The 17,284-nt window shown below is 40.8% G+C and overlaps 1 protein-coding gene across 3 annotated transcripts in view; it reads left to right on the top strand.

Annotated features, from left to right (window-relative positions):
* CNTNAP5 (contactin associated protein family member 5) overlaps nucleotides 1–17,284 on the top strand; it is a 301,511-nt gene that overhangs the window by 250,225 nt on the left and 34,002 nt on the right. For all 3 annotated transcript variants that reach the window (XR_014223512.1, XM_082238142.1, XM_082238141.1), the window contains 5 exons: nucleotides 2,217–2,344; nucleotides 2,999–3,169; nucleotides 7,887–8,105; nucleotides 9,333–9,572; nucleotides 12,731–12,955. Coding sequence is in view for 2 of the 3 variants with exons in the window: in XM_082238142.1 (XP_082094268.1) it covers nucleotides 2,217–2,344; nucleotides 2,999–3,169; nucleotides 7,887–8,105; nucleotides 9,333–9,572; nucleotides 12,731–12,955 (983 nt within the window). In the remaining variant the exon portion in view is untranslated. The remainder of the gene's footprint in view (nucleotides 1–2,216; nucleotides 2,345–2,998; nucleotides 3,170–7,886; nucleotides 8,106–9,332; nucleotides 9,573–12,730; nucleotides 12,956–17,284) is intronic.

Genomic DNA, 17,284 nt, shown 5'->3' with positions numbered 1-17,284 from the left:
GGGCCCCCCTACACCTCCCACGCTACGCCACTGGTCTGAAAGCACATGATACATTAACCTTGCTGAAACAAAGCAGGTCTATGGCAGTAAGCAACAGGAGACTGGAACAGCAGGTATGCTACCTTGAGTTATAAAGACTTTGATACACACGCAAATATCATAGAATATAGCAGAAAGGTTTCTGCTTTCTAAAACTATCTGCTTGCATTGCTGTCATTTTGGCTCTTTTCCCTCCACCGCTCCTTAGTCTGTCCCAAACCTAGCAGGGGGGACTTCCATCTGATTAATTCATACACAAATTTCATGTGCACTGTAACAACCTACTTTGTTTTCTTCTGACTTCCCAGGTGCTTAAAATAGTTGAATGGGTGTTGAACTCTCATTAGAGTTCCATGTGCAGTTTAAAACTTTGTAGATCTTATCTAAATGCCAGATGAGAGACATGCTAACATCAAATTATATGGGATAGCATTAAGGAGTATAATGTCCTCTAAGGGCCTTTTCACATAAATATTTTATTGCATAATAAATTCCAGTTTGTTTCTCATTTTCTCACCATGATCTTCACATGTTAACTCAAGGTTGCACCTCTGTTTCAGGTATATGTGTTCCTCATACTTGGTAAAGTGTGATACATATACCAGATTGAGTGTTCATTGCTATGGAGTGTGTGTGTGTGTGTGTGTGTGTGTGTGTGTGTGTGTGTATCCTGCCACTCATATCATAGGCCATGATGGTGATGGCATTTTGGATGTTTTGTTGTTTTAAAAAATAAAATTCTTGAAAGTTTTCTTCTCCACCATTTTTTAAAATGTAGATAACCCCAGCTTGTTCCCCCCAAATGTAGCAAACTCAAACAGAAGCTCCACTCTCCCTCCTTCTGAGTTGTGGTCAAATATTTAGTAATTCATTTGTTGAAGCTTTATTTTATGTTGTGTCATTAAAAAAACAACAACAGAAGGATGTGCATTTTCCTTCCCCTGATCTGGAGTGCACAACACAGGTTCACTGATGCTTTCCAGCATACAAATATTTAGCTGGATGCGGGAACCAAGTAATTCTGAGCACCAGTTCTACCATACAGCACGGGGAAGCACAATTCAAAGGCCAGAATTGTGGGACATGAGTTGGCCATCTACCCTACAACAAGGGTTGCCATTTACTATATGTGGATATGTTATCACACAGAATCATCACTGAAAGGCATCACACATAATTATGATTGAAATGGATCCTCTTTGGCAATGTTTGAAAACCATTTGAGAGTTTCAGCTCGTGCAGGTGTTTGAACATGACATTAAATTGGTTCCAACAGTTCAAGGTGTGGAGTTACAGAGCAATTGTCTAACACCACTGAAGTACAAGCGGCGACCATTCTGCATGAAAGTTCCATTCCTGATCCCTGAGCGTATTGGTGGAGTGTGCATAAGCCTTGCCCCATTCCACCCCATTTTCGGGCCACTTCCAGGCTGACAGCAATGAACTTGTGTGTGACTGTGCATCAATCAGACATGCATTAAATGATTGCTGCCTGCAGCATCAATTACTTGTGCCATTGTTGCTGAAATAGCACCCTGTTCCAGGCAAATGGGGAAGAGCTACTTGGTTCTCTTTTGTGATAAGGAAAAGCCTTATGTATTGACCCCTTATTATATTGCATGCTGCAAATTGGTTACTGCAGATTCAGCTACCTGTTTGGAATTCTAACCCTGCCAATGGTTGTTTCAGGTTGTGTGTTGCTTATTATTTCATGGTGGAATACCATGAGAGCTGGCACTGCATTTGCTTTATGATTTCTATTCCTCTATGCTGTTGCAGAGACACCATGGCTAATAGGAGCAAGCCACTAAAGAGTACTTCTACCCTTACATTTACACAGGCTAGAGTCATCTACAGTGGTTTTGCTTGGGATCCTGAAACCTCTCCAGGGAACCAAAAATGGGGCATTTATACAGAATTCCCATATCCAATTTCTACTCTGGTTCATCAGACTGTTTGCAAAAATAAAAATAAAAATGGAGGTGGAGGGAGAAGTGAGTAGATGTCAGATGTCAGACATTTTAACTGCTTATCCATGTGTTAATTAGCTATTACATGCATTTTATCTACATACACTTCAAATCCACTGGACATGCTTTTAGAAATCAAAGTAATAATTAAACAACTATTTCAGTTTTTATTCATATGCCTTTTTATATATACATATATATATCCAGGACCAATGATACTGGCTTCCTTTCCTTCAAAGAACACTTGCCTGTGAAACAGATTGTTGTCACCGACACAAATAGACCTAATTCTGAAGCTGTGTGGAGAATTGGCCCTTTGCGTTGCTATGGAGATAGTGAGTACGAGCCCTTTTCAGTATCCATTTCCTGGCTGCACAAGACCTATGTGTGATTCCTTTGAATATAAATTCCACTTTAAAAAACCAGACTCTTAAAAATAATACCACTGTCCGGCTTGTTTAAAGGCACGCGTTGGACCATTTTAAAAGAAACTTGTTGTTAGTACTTTTTTAAAAAAAGTTGGGGTTTGTGTAGAAGTTTGTGTGTGGCATATACAGTATATTGCTTGTGCATCCGTTGGATGATATCCAACATAACATTAAGACAAGAACTTGGAGAGCTGACATTGTGGCAGGTGATTGCGTGCCAAGTTATACCTGTCACTGTGTATAATGATAACCGTAGTCATGTAGCATCTTCAGTAAAATGAAAGAGACCCAATGCCTTCAGCTGTTGTGCTCCACTAAGAACAAGGCTCCTGCTAGCACAATGGCTGTTATATAAGTAGACCCCCAAAACTGGGTATCATCCATAGCTTTTCATTTTTCTTTGTATTTTGTGTTTTTTTCCTTTAGTACAGCTGGCTTCATTTCTGTAGGCTATGCCTTTTTATGATGAGCTAAAAGGATGCGCCTTTGGGTTGTTGTTGTTGCATTTTTGTCCACTATCTGCTTACAGTTAACTATAGAGAAGGTTGTTGCTATTTGCAGGGCAGTTCTGGAATGCAGCCTCTTTCAACACTGAGGCATCCTACCTTCTGTTCCCCACCTTCCACGCAGAATTCAGTGCAGACATTTCCTTCTTCTTCAAGACGACAGCTGTGTCCGGGGTCTTCTTGGAAAATCTTGGGATGAAAGACTTTATCCGAGTTGAAATAAGCTGTGAGTGTGTACTCTGATATCATGATACAATATTCATACTAACCATCAGAGAATGGGTGTGTGCAATTGCCCATTTGTTTAATATTTCTAGTGAGTTATTTTCTTGGCTTGGGAACTGATGTCTGATATTGCGGGTTTACATCCTTTTATATATTGAATTATATTTTAATTTGCAATTGAATACATTGCATTCTTTTTTTAAAAAAAAATGTAGGAAATACAGTAAGGTGTGTTTAACAACAACAACAAATATGGTGGTGGTGGTATTTTAGAGACTGGAATTAGGTTTTCAAAACTGCAGAGGTCCAGGCTCTAGGAGAAATGTTCTAAGGACTGGGTGGGATAGGCAAGAATTGAGAATGATTTCAGTTTTACAGCTGGCAGCACCTTGAGAACTGATCATTCTTCTGGCTGTCAAATATTATTTATTTGTTATTTCATTGTTGCATATGTACCCCTTCTTTCCAGCAAATGTTGCTCAAGGTAACTAACAGCGGTAAAGAAAAAGCAATAAAATGATAGTAAAATACAACAAAATAGCAATGCAAAATGAAGTAAAAAGTATAATAATTGCAGGCAGTTAAAAATCTCATTAATGGGAGCAGGGGGCAAGCAGCTGCATGTAAAGTTCTCTGTGTTACAAAATAGATTTTGTTTGTTTGTTACATTTGCTTATAATTTCTACATTAGACAAAGAAGCAGAATGAACACACACTAATATGAGTATGCATAATCTTATTCATGTGTACTAAAGCATCACTAGAGAATAGGTAAAAACTGGTCACATATGAACACGTTTCATGGTGGACTATGGGACAATCGCTTGAACAAGGCCTCCTTTCGGACACAGTTACCCTTAACTGCCTCTCTGCACACAATAACTGGGGCATTTGGACCAGATGGGCCACTGGTCCAGCAAATGAATTTTATGTTGTCATGGCATTATTAGTAAAATACCGGGAGGAAAGTATGTCACATATGATGTACTGGCAAAGTAGCTCTTTGGTTGGTGAGCACATACGAGATCAAGGCATCAGTTATAGCAGTAGCAGGAGGGGGCTTCTCAGAAACTTCCTTATGTAGTCATTTTAAAAGTGTGTAGGTGCTCTTTCACTCTCTCTGTATGTGTGTGTGTGCAATGCTTCAATTCTCCATAGTCAAGGGAAGAAAAAATTCCTCAGCTCAGTTATCAGTTGCTTGTCTCTCTTGGTATTAGATGGTTTTGGCCAATGACAAACAGTACTTATGCAAGATGCCTTTGGAAAGTAGTTGGCATGCAAATGAACATGAAGTGAGAGGGATCCAAAACACACAGACGGTCATAATGGTTCTTTTTGTCACTTGTCAATCAAAAAGCCTCACTCAGGGACTGACTTGCAATTACTGCCCAGCGCATTAAAAAGAGAAAAATACCTTATTGGTAGTTTTACCTTATCTTATATTCTGCTGGTTTAGCCTATTAATGGAAATGGATGTGGGGAGAACAGTGTTGTGACTTTGGAGTGCAATAAGGCCATTCTGTTCCAAATTCCATCAGGCTGAACAAACGTGGAATGAAGTGCCATCATTCCATAATATGGTTATAATAACTTCAACATAAAATTTAATAAAATAAGGCCCCCAAGGCCTTTTGATTCATTAAACCCATGGTAAATGCCGAGGTGCATTATCACTAGGTAATGAGGTATGCTTTAGTGTTAATTGCACATCAAAGTCCTATTTGGTTGATATTTCATTGTGCTATATTTCATTCTCAAGGGCCATTTTTTCTTTTTACAAAAAATGCAAGGCTTTGACATAAAACGATGTCAAAATAATGCAATCCATCAATATTATAGTTTAGCATGCACTTCGATGAAAGAATAACGAATCAGCTGGTGTAAAATGTGGGCAAATATGGAACCAGTGATTTCATTAGAAGATAGACTGTCAGCGTCTTTGAGCTAATAAATATTGCAGCTGAATAGCTGCATATTTGGTGTGTAGTCCCTAGATCAACTGCCAGTGGCGTAGCGTGGGGGGTGCAGGGGGGGCCGGCTGCACCGGGCGCAACATCTGGGGGTTAGGGTTAGGGGGCGCAAATCCACGGGTTAGGGGGCGCAAATTACTTGCCTTGCCCCGGGTGCTGACAACCCACGCTACGCCACTGTCAACTGCTGAGGGTTCAAGTATACACCCTGAACCAATTCAGAGTTAGACATGCCTCTGCTTATTAAAATCCATGGCTTAAATCCTAGCTGTTCACATTAATGGTCTGGAGTTTTCCTGCCTCCCTCTTCCTTCTTCAATCTCTTTTCTGTCCATCTCCCCATCTACTGCTAGGGAGACTCTTGGGAATTAGGTGGGATATGATGTGTGGAGCCTCAACAGGAGGGCAAGTTGATGGAAGGCATCTCCCATTTATATGAACAGAGGAGCCAATTACTGCAGAGACGGTGCTTTAACAGAGGTAGCCATGCCAGGACTCATGGCTCAGTCTTATCCCAATAACTGATAATGAGGCCATGCTGAGACTAATTTGGGTTCCCTGACCGAACTCACTCCAGCCTCTCCCATAAAGGAAGTATGTCAGAGGGAGGTTATTGTTTCTGGGAGGGGTAGCAGGCTTGGCTCAGCTTTGCTTTCTGAGCCTGCTGTGCCTATTCATTTTTGGACAGGGTTACAGCTTACTTCTGCTGCCACGCTGCCTGTTCAACCCCTATTCACTCAGCAATGCATTTGATTGTACCCCCAAATCTGATGCTGATGAGACCTACATCCCAGGCCCTGATCCTGCAGACATGGTTCACACACCAGATGACTCACTGCAGACAACCCAGAAAAGATGTGAGTGGTGCTAACAAGTGTTCCCAAATGGGAGCAGACCTAGTTTAATAAGAATACAAAAGAAATCCTGAGGCACCTCAAGCAAGTTTATGTTTTATCAAGAGATGTGTGAGAAGAGCATTGTTGTCGTTCTCAGTTCTTTTAGTTTCTTTTATTTCTGTAGCTAAGTTTTTTTCTATGAGCCATATGTTCCAGCTTTATTTTGTAGAATAAATCTTTTGAGGAGCACATCTTCTCTTAACTAACTTGTAAGATTCTCTGCTTTGGCTTGGAATACAAAGTTTCTATAACCTCCTTTCATTCTGTTCAGTTTTTACAAAGTTGGGTTGTGCAGGTTCAAGAATCCACCAGTGATTTAATAAGCAGAATAATTCATGTATTGATTATACCTCTTAAAAAAAAAACCTAAATTTATTTCACTTCTTTTTAAGGGTGAGAACCCACTGAGTTCATTTTAAAAAAGGATGTATATTTTTAAAGAGGTATATTTTAAAGAGGAAAATTTAAGTGTGACATTTTAAGTGGTTAGTGTTTTAGCAGATTTGAATGCATCTTAGACCTTCACACTGTTTGAAAGATTGCAAATATTCAATAATTTATTTTTCCATATCCCTAGTTAATATATATTAGCGTACTATTAATAATTCTAAAAATATAAATTTTAGTTTGACATTAATATGAAATGACAATCAATTGCACAAATCTAGGGCATCTAAAATGCTTGCTTTTATTGCTGCAAAAACTTCCTCCCTTTCAATATTTTTTGTGTGGGAAGATAGGAAGCACAACATCACTCTGAACTGACTATATGATGTCATTGCATAGAGAAGGCAAAATAGCTATGTTGCTGTTCTTGCAAAAGTCAATTCAGAGTGAGGCCAATGTCTCCTGCCCTTGTTCTGAATTGCTTGCATCATATCTCATAACTGAGTTTGAACAGCTGCATACCACAGTGACATCATCAAATACTGAATATATTGAGCCAGAGTCATAATGCCATCTAGCCAATTATTGTATACCATGATTGGAGGTGAATCTCTAGGACCGCAGAGAATGGCATTTCCTACTCCTGTTTCCAGAGCTCATTTAGCCAGAGAGGTCAGTGATTGAACTTGGGGCTTTCTACATTCAGACCATGTGCTCTGCTACTAAGCTATCAACCCATTCCATTTATTACTCAGGAAAGAAGGACCATGCTGGAAAGAAAAATGGGTGGTAACAAAATGCCCCAAATTAGCTCTAGAGAAGGGAAGTAAGTACTTTAGACACTGGGGAAAATGCAAGAGTAGACTCTGTGCAATGAGTTTCAGGAAATAATTTGGACCCCTGAAAACCAACTGCTTTTTATTGATATTGCATTAATATACATTAAATGATGATTGAATGGCCATTAAGACTAGCCTCCTTCACATTCTTTCTGCTCCCACTCTATAGCTATGCTTATTCATGATATCACCTGATTTTCATCTTGCTTTTTTTCAAACCTAGAACAATCTGGAAGCAGTAGCATCTATGCTAGATTTAATTGTGGGCCTCCAAATCTTTGTGAGGCTTCACCCTCCCTCCCTCCCTCCCTCTCATAGCCCTTATGGTTACTCTTCCATTCAATATTTGTTCCTACAGTAGTGACTGTGCACCATGTGCACCAATTAATAACACAGAGAGATGAGCAGCAACACAGTACATTAAAATTCATGAAATGCAAATAGTTTACCAGTGATCTGATTTATAAGCAAGGCTTCTATAATGGAGAGTGGAAGCGAATCATATCATGTGGTTGTTTATTTGCAAACAACCACCACCAACCAGCCAACCAAAATCAATTAATGGTCCTGTGATTCATATTATTTCACACAGCAGAAAGTCACATAGTTCACCTTATTATTTCCAGCTCCTAAGGAGATTACCTTCACAGTAGATGTTGGAAATGGTCCAGTAGATGTCACCGTCCAGTCTCCTGCAGCCCTGAATGACAACCAGTGGCATTATGTACATGCTGAACGGAATCTCAAGGAAACGTCTCTTCGGGTGGACGACTTTCCAAAGAAGATTCTGGAGGCCCCAGCTGAAGGACATTTCCGATTGCAGCTCAATAGTCAGCTATTTGTAGGTAGGGACAGTTAAGTGATTTTTATAGATGCTTTCTTCCCTTTTCTACACCCGCAAAAAAACTAACTAACTAACTCATATCACACCATCCAAAAGGAAGTTCCTAATCCCCAAAATGCCCAGTAACACTCACTACAGTTTCCTCACATTTTCTGCCCTGTGCAAGCACCTGGTTTACTCTTCCATAAATACATCTCTGAGGACAGGATGGTCTTTCCAACGCACATTTCCCTGTTTGGATTTTTCAGGAGCAGAGTGGTTGGATACGATGTGTGTCCATAATTTTCAAATAGTTCTAAATAGATTAGATGGATGATTTGCTTCTGCTACCATGATTTGCTTCTGACAAACATTCTTTGCAATTGTCTAAGCTTCTTATCAGAACAGGAAATGAGATAAGTTACAGATATCACTTGACCAGTGAGTAGCCTTTCACACCCTTTCACAATTATTGGAACAGAAGCATTTCCAGTGCTGGGCAGAAATGTATCTATGCTTACAAAATGAACATTGCCTTGACTATTAGGGCTATACAGAGCTCTGCAAGTGAAGTCTTTGCTCATCTGCTACCTTAGATCACCTATGGTAAAGATTAAGCTAAGGGCTTTAAAATAGCAAAGCATACATTGATTTATGATGGCAACGTGAGCTGGACTACCCCCCACCCCACCAGTCACCACCCAGTGTTACGACTTAATGAAACAGAGATCATAAGAAAGTCACTTCAATATCTCAAAATTTAGCATGCAAAGGAGACTGTAATTAGCTCTGGGTATAACACGAGTACTATAAAATCCTTATTACAGGTATTTTAGGCTTCCCAGGTCACATTTTTCAGACACTGTAGAGACTTGCAAGAATACTTGCTTTTAATTTGGAATGTATGAAACAGTTCTAAGATTTCATGAACAAATATATTCAGCCCCCAAAGCTATTGTCCACGTTAGGTTTAACAATTCTCCACTTTTGCTGCAGCTTGGACTCTCACCAGACTGCTGAAAGGGAAGCCCATTAGATATATGAGGCCAAGATTGCATGTGTCCTTCACCCTCCATAAGGCTGAGTGTTCATGCACATCAATATGGCATCACTGGACATCATATTTTACAGTCTTTGAACTGGCTTCTCACAGCACCTTTTTAGAAAACATTTAATAAGGGCTTTGCTTTAGTAAAGGGTTGGTGTTTGAAATAAAAGCATGGTGTGTTTTATGTCTCCTTTGTACTAGGAGCAACTGCTTCCAGACAGAAGGGCTTTGTGGGGTGTATTCGTTCTCTTCACCTAAATGGGCAGAAACTTGATCTTGAAGAGAGGGCCAAAGTCACCCCTGGTGTGAAACCTGGATGCCCTGGGCATTGCAGCAGTTATGGTAACCTTTGCCAAAATGGAGGTAAATGTGTGGAGAAGTTAAATGGCTACCTGTGTGACTGCACCAGCTCTCCATACGAAGGACCATTCTGCAGAGAAGGTATGGCTGTGTAGCAGGTTCTTATATTTCCCCCCATAAAGTGAAAGTTGATCAGAATTCATTATACAAAGAAATTGGATGGGAACTATTACTGCACTGTGGGGAAATGCTGATTTTTAATGTCACTTTCCACTGATTAAAACCTCTTGGCAAATTTTGTATAATTAAGTTTTTCCCCCATTTAATTTTTAGTTTTGGAATAGTTAAATAGAACTCACTTGGAATCAAGAAGCTCAAAATGCAGAGGCATCCATTTTAAGAAGGTGTCTTTGGAATTTAGAACCAATATTGGGGGGAAAGGAGGAGTGTTAATTGTCTCCTGCTCCAGAATGTAACTGTTATTTTTATTCCAATACTATGTCAACAGGTAATCTGAGAATGGTCAAGACCAGGGCTGACATGGCAATCTGACTTTCTAGGTGTTGTGGAGTCATAAAAAGTGGGGTGGGGAACCCCCCCCCCCAAAAAAAAAATATTGGATAGGAAGATAGTCATTTAGCTGGTGGGTGACAAATATGAGGCAGAAGAATGCTTACAGTTTGATTGGCCTTGTGGTCATTCCATCTCTCCCCCACTGCCTTTATTTTAGCATAAAAAGAATGTTGCTGAAATGAGCAGTCTAATGTTTCTTACAAATAGTAATGAGAACTTTATGATGGCATAGCATGCATCCCAGTAGCACTGTGTTGGGGGGGGGGGAAGATGGCTGCTCCATGGCTATTTGTTGATCATTTGCTCCTATCTCTATGTACTCATATACTGAGATAGCCATCTGACACTCTACCTTATACTATAATGTTGTATTATGACTATTGTTGCTTTTGGGGGGTGGAGGTTTTGGTCTGAGTTCATTGAACTGCACTTTACCATGAGATTGTAAGCAGTCCTTGGAATGTCACTGTGGTGCTGAATGTATGGAGGTTCTAGATCTAAATAAATGCATACACTTGCCCCATGACATTTAAAGGGGAAGTTTTGCCCCTTGCCTCCTTCCTCAGATGCATAGTAGGTTGCAGGACAACAGTATATAATTAAATTCCAGAGTCCCAAAGTGGATTAGAGGAAGCTGCACAGGCTGTTGCATTCAGCCTAGAATTTCAGACCTGGGTCACACATGAATTATTTGGGACGTGCAAAATCCCATATTTCATTGAAGTCGCAGCTTCGGCAGAACATTCCATCAAGCTCTAATTATTTGCCAAGCTGAAATAGGACAACTCTGTGAGTCAGAGATTCATCTTATCATTCACCTTGGGAGCAGCCTAGGAAATCAATATTCAGCAGTCAGGCAATTGTGAGTAAAATGAGATAGGAAAAGACATGGAATGGTTTTCCTGGGACTGAAGACAATGGCCTCTTAGCCATTTCTCAACAGATGTTTCCTATACAAAAGGAGAGAAAAGAACACATATTTTAGATGAAAAGTTCTTTGGGGAATGTCCTGATAATCCCCCGTAATCTTATTCTATCTTAAAATCACAGCCGGGATCCGTTTGAACATTTCCGTATTAGTTGCTACTCTTGCATTACAAATGCCTGGCCAATAGGCAGGGGAACAGAACCTACCTGCTGTAAAACTGGCAGCATCCCAATGAAGTAAGTGGAGCTTGGGCTGATTAAAATTGCTGGAAGTGCATCAAATAAAATACTCAGGATGTGCCTGAAGAAGGGACAATGAAAACAACATGTTTGTGTTAGCAGAAATTTGTTTCATAGACTTGTACACTGAAATTTAAAGAAGCCTGTAATCAGAAGTCAACAAAGAACCATTTATTGGAATTACTCACATTAATACATATTTTCTTAACTTTCCAGATATTGCTGGAATTTGAAATGCATGACTCAGGATAGGTAGGGACTCGGATGGTAAAAGGGACACAAAGATAACTTACGTTGCTGCTTTCACTGTTGGTAGTGAATATATCATGCTGCCCTTTAACTATTTGAAATTTTGCTGCTCATTCTTAGCCATATGAAAAATGATGCACTGGAGGTAATCTTTCCATAAGCTTTTACTGCAAAGCACTGCCATCTGGGATTTTGTCCTAGTTCAAGACACTTGACTCTTTCTTCTTCTTCTTCTTCTTCTTCTTCTTCTTCTTCTTCTTCTTCTTCTTCTTCTTCTTCTATCTCATCCATGCATGCCCTCCACCATCCTCCCCATTCTTTACTCCAGACTGGTCCCTGCCCATCTATGCAGCCCATGATGCAACAGCAGATCAGTGAAGATGCCCTGCATGTTCACTATAATGCTTCATTTTGGCCCAGTTGCCTGGTGTCATACTGTATCTTCCTTAGGGAGAGACATATTTTAAGCATCTTGTTTGACATTTAAATACCAAAGGACAAAAATCCACCAACAGCATACAAATCAATATGACTAACCTGATCCAAAACACCCACCCGCCCCACTCACATATGAAAACAAAGACCACCACAGCCAACCACAAATGAACAGCCACACCCTAGGACAACCCCAACCTCTCTCACCACCAAAGGAACACAAGTGAACAGCAGAGAACCTGCACAAGCAATGCTGACACAAAACCCCACATATATTAAGTAAAATAGAAACATTGCCACCCGACTCCACCCCCACTCATCTTCCCCCCTCCACCTCTTTCCCCCCTTTCTTCCTAATGTCTCGACAAATGAAACCAATTTGTTAAAAAAAATGTTACATGGGGGAAAAAATCTGAGGGAGACATTGCACATACCTTTGTAAATCAAGAAAATCTTTAAAATTAAATCATTAAAAAGAAATACCAACTATAAAATGAAGAAAGCTTCCATAAAGACTCATCTATAGGCTGACTCCAGAAATGACCTGTAGTTGGCTCTTACAGTTCTGCCTATATTGTGTTCTCGTCTTACTGTAGCTAAGCAAAAATGTACAGTGTGCACACACATGCAAACAGGCTTGAGACAACAAGCAGATATTTATGGCTGAATGTTCCACATTTCCAGTGATTTCCAATCTAGTATTCTGAGTCAGACTCTTTCCTGATGCTTTCCTTTTAAATATCTGTTGCATATCCTGCTTATGGGGTCCCCTTAGCTATCTGGTTGATTACTGTCGGAATCAGAAGGTGAACCAACTTGTGTCTGATCCAGCAGGGCTTGTCTTATGTTCTCTTGCTTTTTCTTTGTATTTTTAGAGGTCTCTGCACTTTTTGAAGCTGGCACTTCCATTACCTACATTTTCCAGGAGCCTTATCCTGTGACCAAAAATGCAAGTACAACGTCCTCAGCCATATATGCAGATACTTCGACATCGAAAGAAAACATTGCCTTTACGTTCCTGACAACACATGCTCCAAGCCTCCTGTTCTACATCAGTGCTTCCTCTCATGACTATTTGGCTGTTATTCTCTCCAAGAATGGTAAGTGAGAGTGCAAAGCTAAAGGTCCCTTGACAGTTCAGCTGCATAAGAAGTTTCTAAGGCTACAGTAGTGAAATAGTGTGTGCGCGCACACACACTCACACGCATGTGCTTAGTTTGTAGGGCTACTGCCATCTGCTGTCAAAAATGTTCATTCTTTGACTGATCAGTTTTACTTTTCACCTCTTCAGCACCACACAAGATGCTCAGACATGGAGCTTTAAGGTCATGCGTGGAAAGCAGGGAGGAAAGTTTAATGTGGATAAGCCCCATGTGTAACAAGGGCTAAAATTAAATGCCCTATTTGCATGAGTATTAGCATAGATCTTGGGTCTCTCCCCCCCCCCCAGTGCTTAGAAACCACCACACTGCCATGTTTGAATATTTCATTTTTAGATGGGAGAATATGCAGCCTTGAAAAGGGCATTTCAATTATTATTATTTTAAAGGATGGCTGTGAAGTAGCATGGAATGGAAAAAACTGTCATCATAACAAAGTAGCAGTGGTGCCCCCTTGCCATGTGAGCAATGTAGAGCAGAAGGGGGAGAAAATCTGAATGCTCACATGTGACGTGAACTAATTAGACTAGGAAATGTTTTGTTTGAAGAGATGGCAGCCTATTACTTCCTTTTGGGCTCTTTGGGTAATTTTGCCATGTAAACGTTCGCTGGAATTTTATTTGTGAAGCCTGCAAAACGTCAAGCAAGACTTTGTATCAGTAATTGGGTCCTTTGAATCAGTAAAATTCAACATATTCAGCGTATCCAGCAAATAAGCACTTCCACTTGTCTTAAAACACAAACTCTCACACTCACAACTATTTCAGAGTCACTTTTAGAGGATGTATCATGGAGTAGGTTGCATTTGTTGGCATAGGAAGGGGTGTGTGGTGTGTGTGGACTGCCCTGGCTGTCATCACTGAGGAGGGTGACCGTGGGGCCTGGCCTGCAGCGTGCCTCAGTCACACATCTCTCCTGGGGAGTGACGCGGTGGCTCGGGCTCCTGCAGGCTCCGCACTGCCCAAAACAGCAACGTGGGGCTCACGGACTGCATGCTCTGCCCTGGCTTGCCCCGCCCCATGGGTGGCTTGCCCTGCCCCTGAGTGCAGGGCTTTTGCACCACCCCGGGTGCTCAAGCAGCTAGCTACACCACTGGTTGCATTGCCAACATTTCTTTCCCAACTGTCTGTAATTTCCTCATGGCTTTGTCAGTTCTAACTTTGCTCCATTTTCCCCCTCTTAGTCTCATTGAAAGGGAATTTATTTACATTTAAAGCAGTCTTCTGATGTGCTGCTTTCCCTTATGCTGCCAGTTTATGCTTGCTGTTATAACACAAAGCAGACTATGAATAGTCATGCATATACACTAGTGGTAAAGGTGATAATGAAAGGTATTACTAGTTCCTTTGGGATGTTTTCAGAAGATTGCAATGTTCCATGGAAACAACATGTTTTGCCCTCATTGGAAATTGCCTTGTTTCTTTGCCAGAGTGGTAAATGGAGGTGCATAGTTAAAAGTAGGTAGCTTTTGTTGGTTGGCGATTAAGAACCTTACAAAGTCCTTTCCCTGTGAAAGCTGTATATTACAGCTGCAGTGGTTTCCCTTATATACATCCAGCAGTAGCCCATTCTCATGTTATAGAATTGTTGGAGGGATAATATGGAATGGTCTTGGTGCATTGTATAGTATAGTATGGCATGGTGAGTGTGTGTGAAAGAGATGGGGAGAGAGAGAGAGAGAATTGAGAAAATAAGCAGTGGAGAGAGTGAGCACAGAGTATTTGGAGAGAAAAAGAAATGGGAGAAGGAGGTTAAAGCTGAGATTTCCCAGTGTAGCCCTGCAAACTATAGTCCCTCTGTCAGACTAAGCATCCTGCGTCATCTCATTAGGTTGTCAGCAGTGTTTGCAGTCCAAACATGAAACTCCCATTTTCATGTGCAGTTGAAGCAAGCACAACCAAAATGTGACCCATCCAGTAAAAATACTGCATAGATAGCATTAAGATTGCAGGTTTGATCCCTGTATGGGACAGCTGCATATTCTGGCATTGCAAGGGATCCTCAGGGTCCCTTTCAACTCTACAATTCTACGATTCTATGAAAACTTGAACTTAAGCAAGTACTGGAGGCATTTAAATAAATGTTATTCCAATGAACATAGCCAAAGCCCCAAATGAGAAAATAATCTCTATTAATTTGAAAAGGATGTTGGGGGGGGCAACTTAAAATAAATATTGGCAAACTCACATAAACACACACACACAAACATGCATACATTGAAATGTGTGCACTGCATCACCTTCCTGCTTGCCATTTTAATTAGATCTCCACAATTTTATTTACTTGTTCAAATATATTTCACTTCTTTCTGAAAGCTCCAGTTGCGTAACTACCTATATTTAAATGCAATTAAAAATATTGAATAGAGAAGTTAAAATATCACATTCCCAGCCCCATCCGTCTTTGGATAGGAATGTATATCCTTATTTGTTCTCTGAGCGCACTGTAGTACACACATACACTTGCTGCTAATAAGTCTTTGGATGAGGGCCAATTCATTGAGACAACTGCTTATTAGCTAAAGCCAAGTCTCTTTAAAGAATAAGGTCTGCACTGGCCATGGGAAATATTGCTGAATATTAGTCATGATCTGGTTCTGTTCATGTGCTATTAGCTGTGCATAACAACCAGACATCACCTTGCCAACAAAGGTCCGTATAGTTAAAGCTATGGTTTTCCCAGTATTGAGGTATGGAAGTGAGAGCTGGACCATAACGAAGGCTGGTCGCCGAAGAATTGATGCTTTTGAATTATGGTGCTGGAGGAGACTCTTGAGAGTCCCATGGACTGCAAGAAGATCAAACCTATCCATTCTTAAGGAAATCAGTCCTGAGTGCTCACTGGAAGGACAGATCATGAAGCTGAGGCTCCAACACTTTGGCCACCTCATGAGAAGAGAAGAATCCCTGGAAAAGACCCTGATGCTGGGAAAGATGGAGGGCACAAGGAGAAGGGGACAACAGAGGGCGAGATGGTTGGACAGTGTTGTTGAAGCTACCAACATGAGTTTGATCAAACTGCGGGAGGCAGTGGAAGACAGGAGTGCCTGGCGTGCTCTGGTCCATGGGGCCACGAAGAGTCGGACACGACTAAACGACTAAACAACAACAACCAGAGATCTGGATGGATCCTTCTGAACACTGCTGTGACTGGAGCAATGAGAATGTGTTTCTTCACCCTCCAAAACAGTGATTAAAAATCATTTACAGCTAACCAGAGTCCCCGCTTAATCGGAGTTTTCAGTTAGCTACAACTTCTGATTTCAAAAGCTGGTTGAGGATTTCTCATTCCTGTATCGTAGATAATATAAAACACATGCAGTGCAAACATATACCTGTCTACTCAAAAAATTATTGAGATTTGTTGTGATTACAGGACTATGATCATAAACATTGTTAGGGTACTATAAAAGGGAAAGAGCAGGAGCAGAGGGGGCAGATGAAAAGAGAACAGGGCTGCTGGATGTATAACAGAATCACAGAGCTGGAAGGGACCCTGAGACCAACCCCGTACAATGAAGGAATATGTGACCTTGGCATTCTCAGCACCATGCTGTAACCAAATGAGCTAACTGGTAGTTGCATGACCATTTACACTAAATTGCATGTCAATCTACAACGATTAAAAGGTGCAAGAGAAGTGTTTCTGCTTTTTCACAGGTTCACCCCAGGCTTACGGTTTCTGCAGTATGCTCCTGATTATAATCAGGGACATTATGCCGGCCTTGCACTGGCCCAGAGTGTATGATGAAATTACTGTTTATTTTCTGACACTCATTAGGAACCTGATATTTATTGTAATGTTCAACTGCTGCTGCTAATATTAAAAACCTCTAAGGATTAAAGTAGGAACCTGTGAAAAATGTGTAAAATCCAAAGCTAAGAAGAGTGTGCCTAAATCTTTTGGAGCATCTCTAATTTTAGTAACTAGCAGCCTGAATCCCTGAGTATGCAAGTTGGAGGTGAAGCAGGCCAAGCCTCAGTCAAGGATGCTGCTTGGCAGATATCTGTATCTGCTGCTGTACAGATGATGGGAAAGAGATGAAAGGTGCTGTTAAGTTGTGGGTGAACATATCAGACGACACAGCAATTCTTCAAACAGCTCTTGTTTATTCCCAGGCCAGGACAGAACTGAACTGAAGGGTTCAGTCAGCCTGCTTTTATAGAGCTCCAGTACAATGTAACTGTAACAACTTTCTAAAACTATCCAATCACTTGAACGTCACTTTCGATCCCTTATTTGCATAACTATCTACAGTATCCCCCTGCT

Source organism: Podarcis vaucheri, assembly GCF_965113315.1.
Source record: "Podarcis vaucheri genome assembly, chromosome: 1".
Taxonomy (NCBI): domain Eukaryota; kingdom Metazoa; phylum Chordata; class Lepidosauria; order Squamata; family Lacertidae; genus Podarcis; species Podarcis vaucheri.
This window is presented reverse-complemented; position numbering and strand designations above follow the sequence as displayed.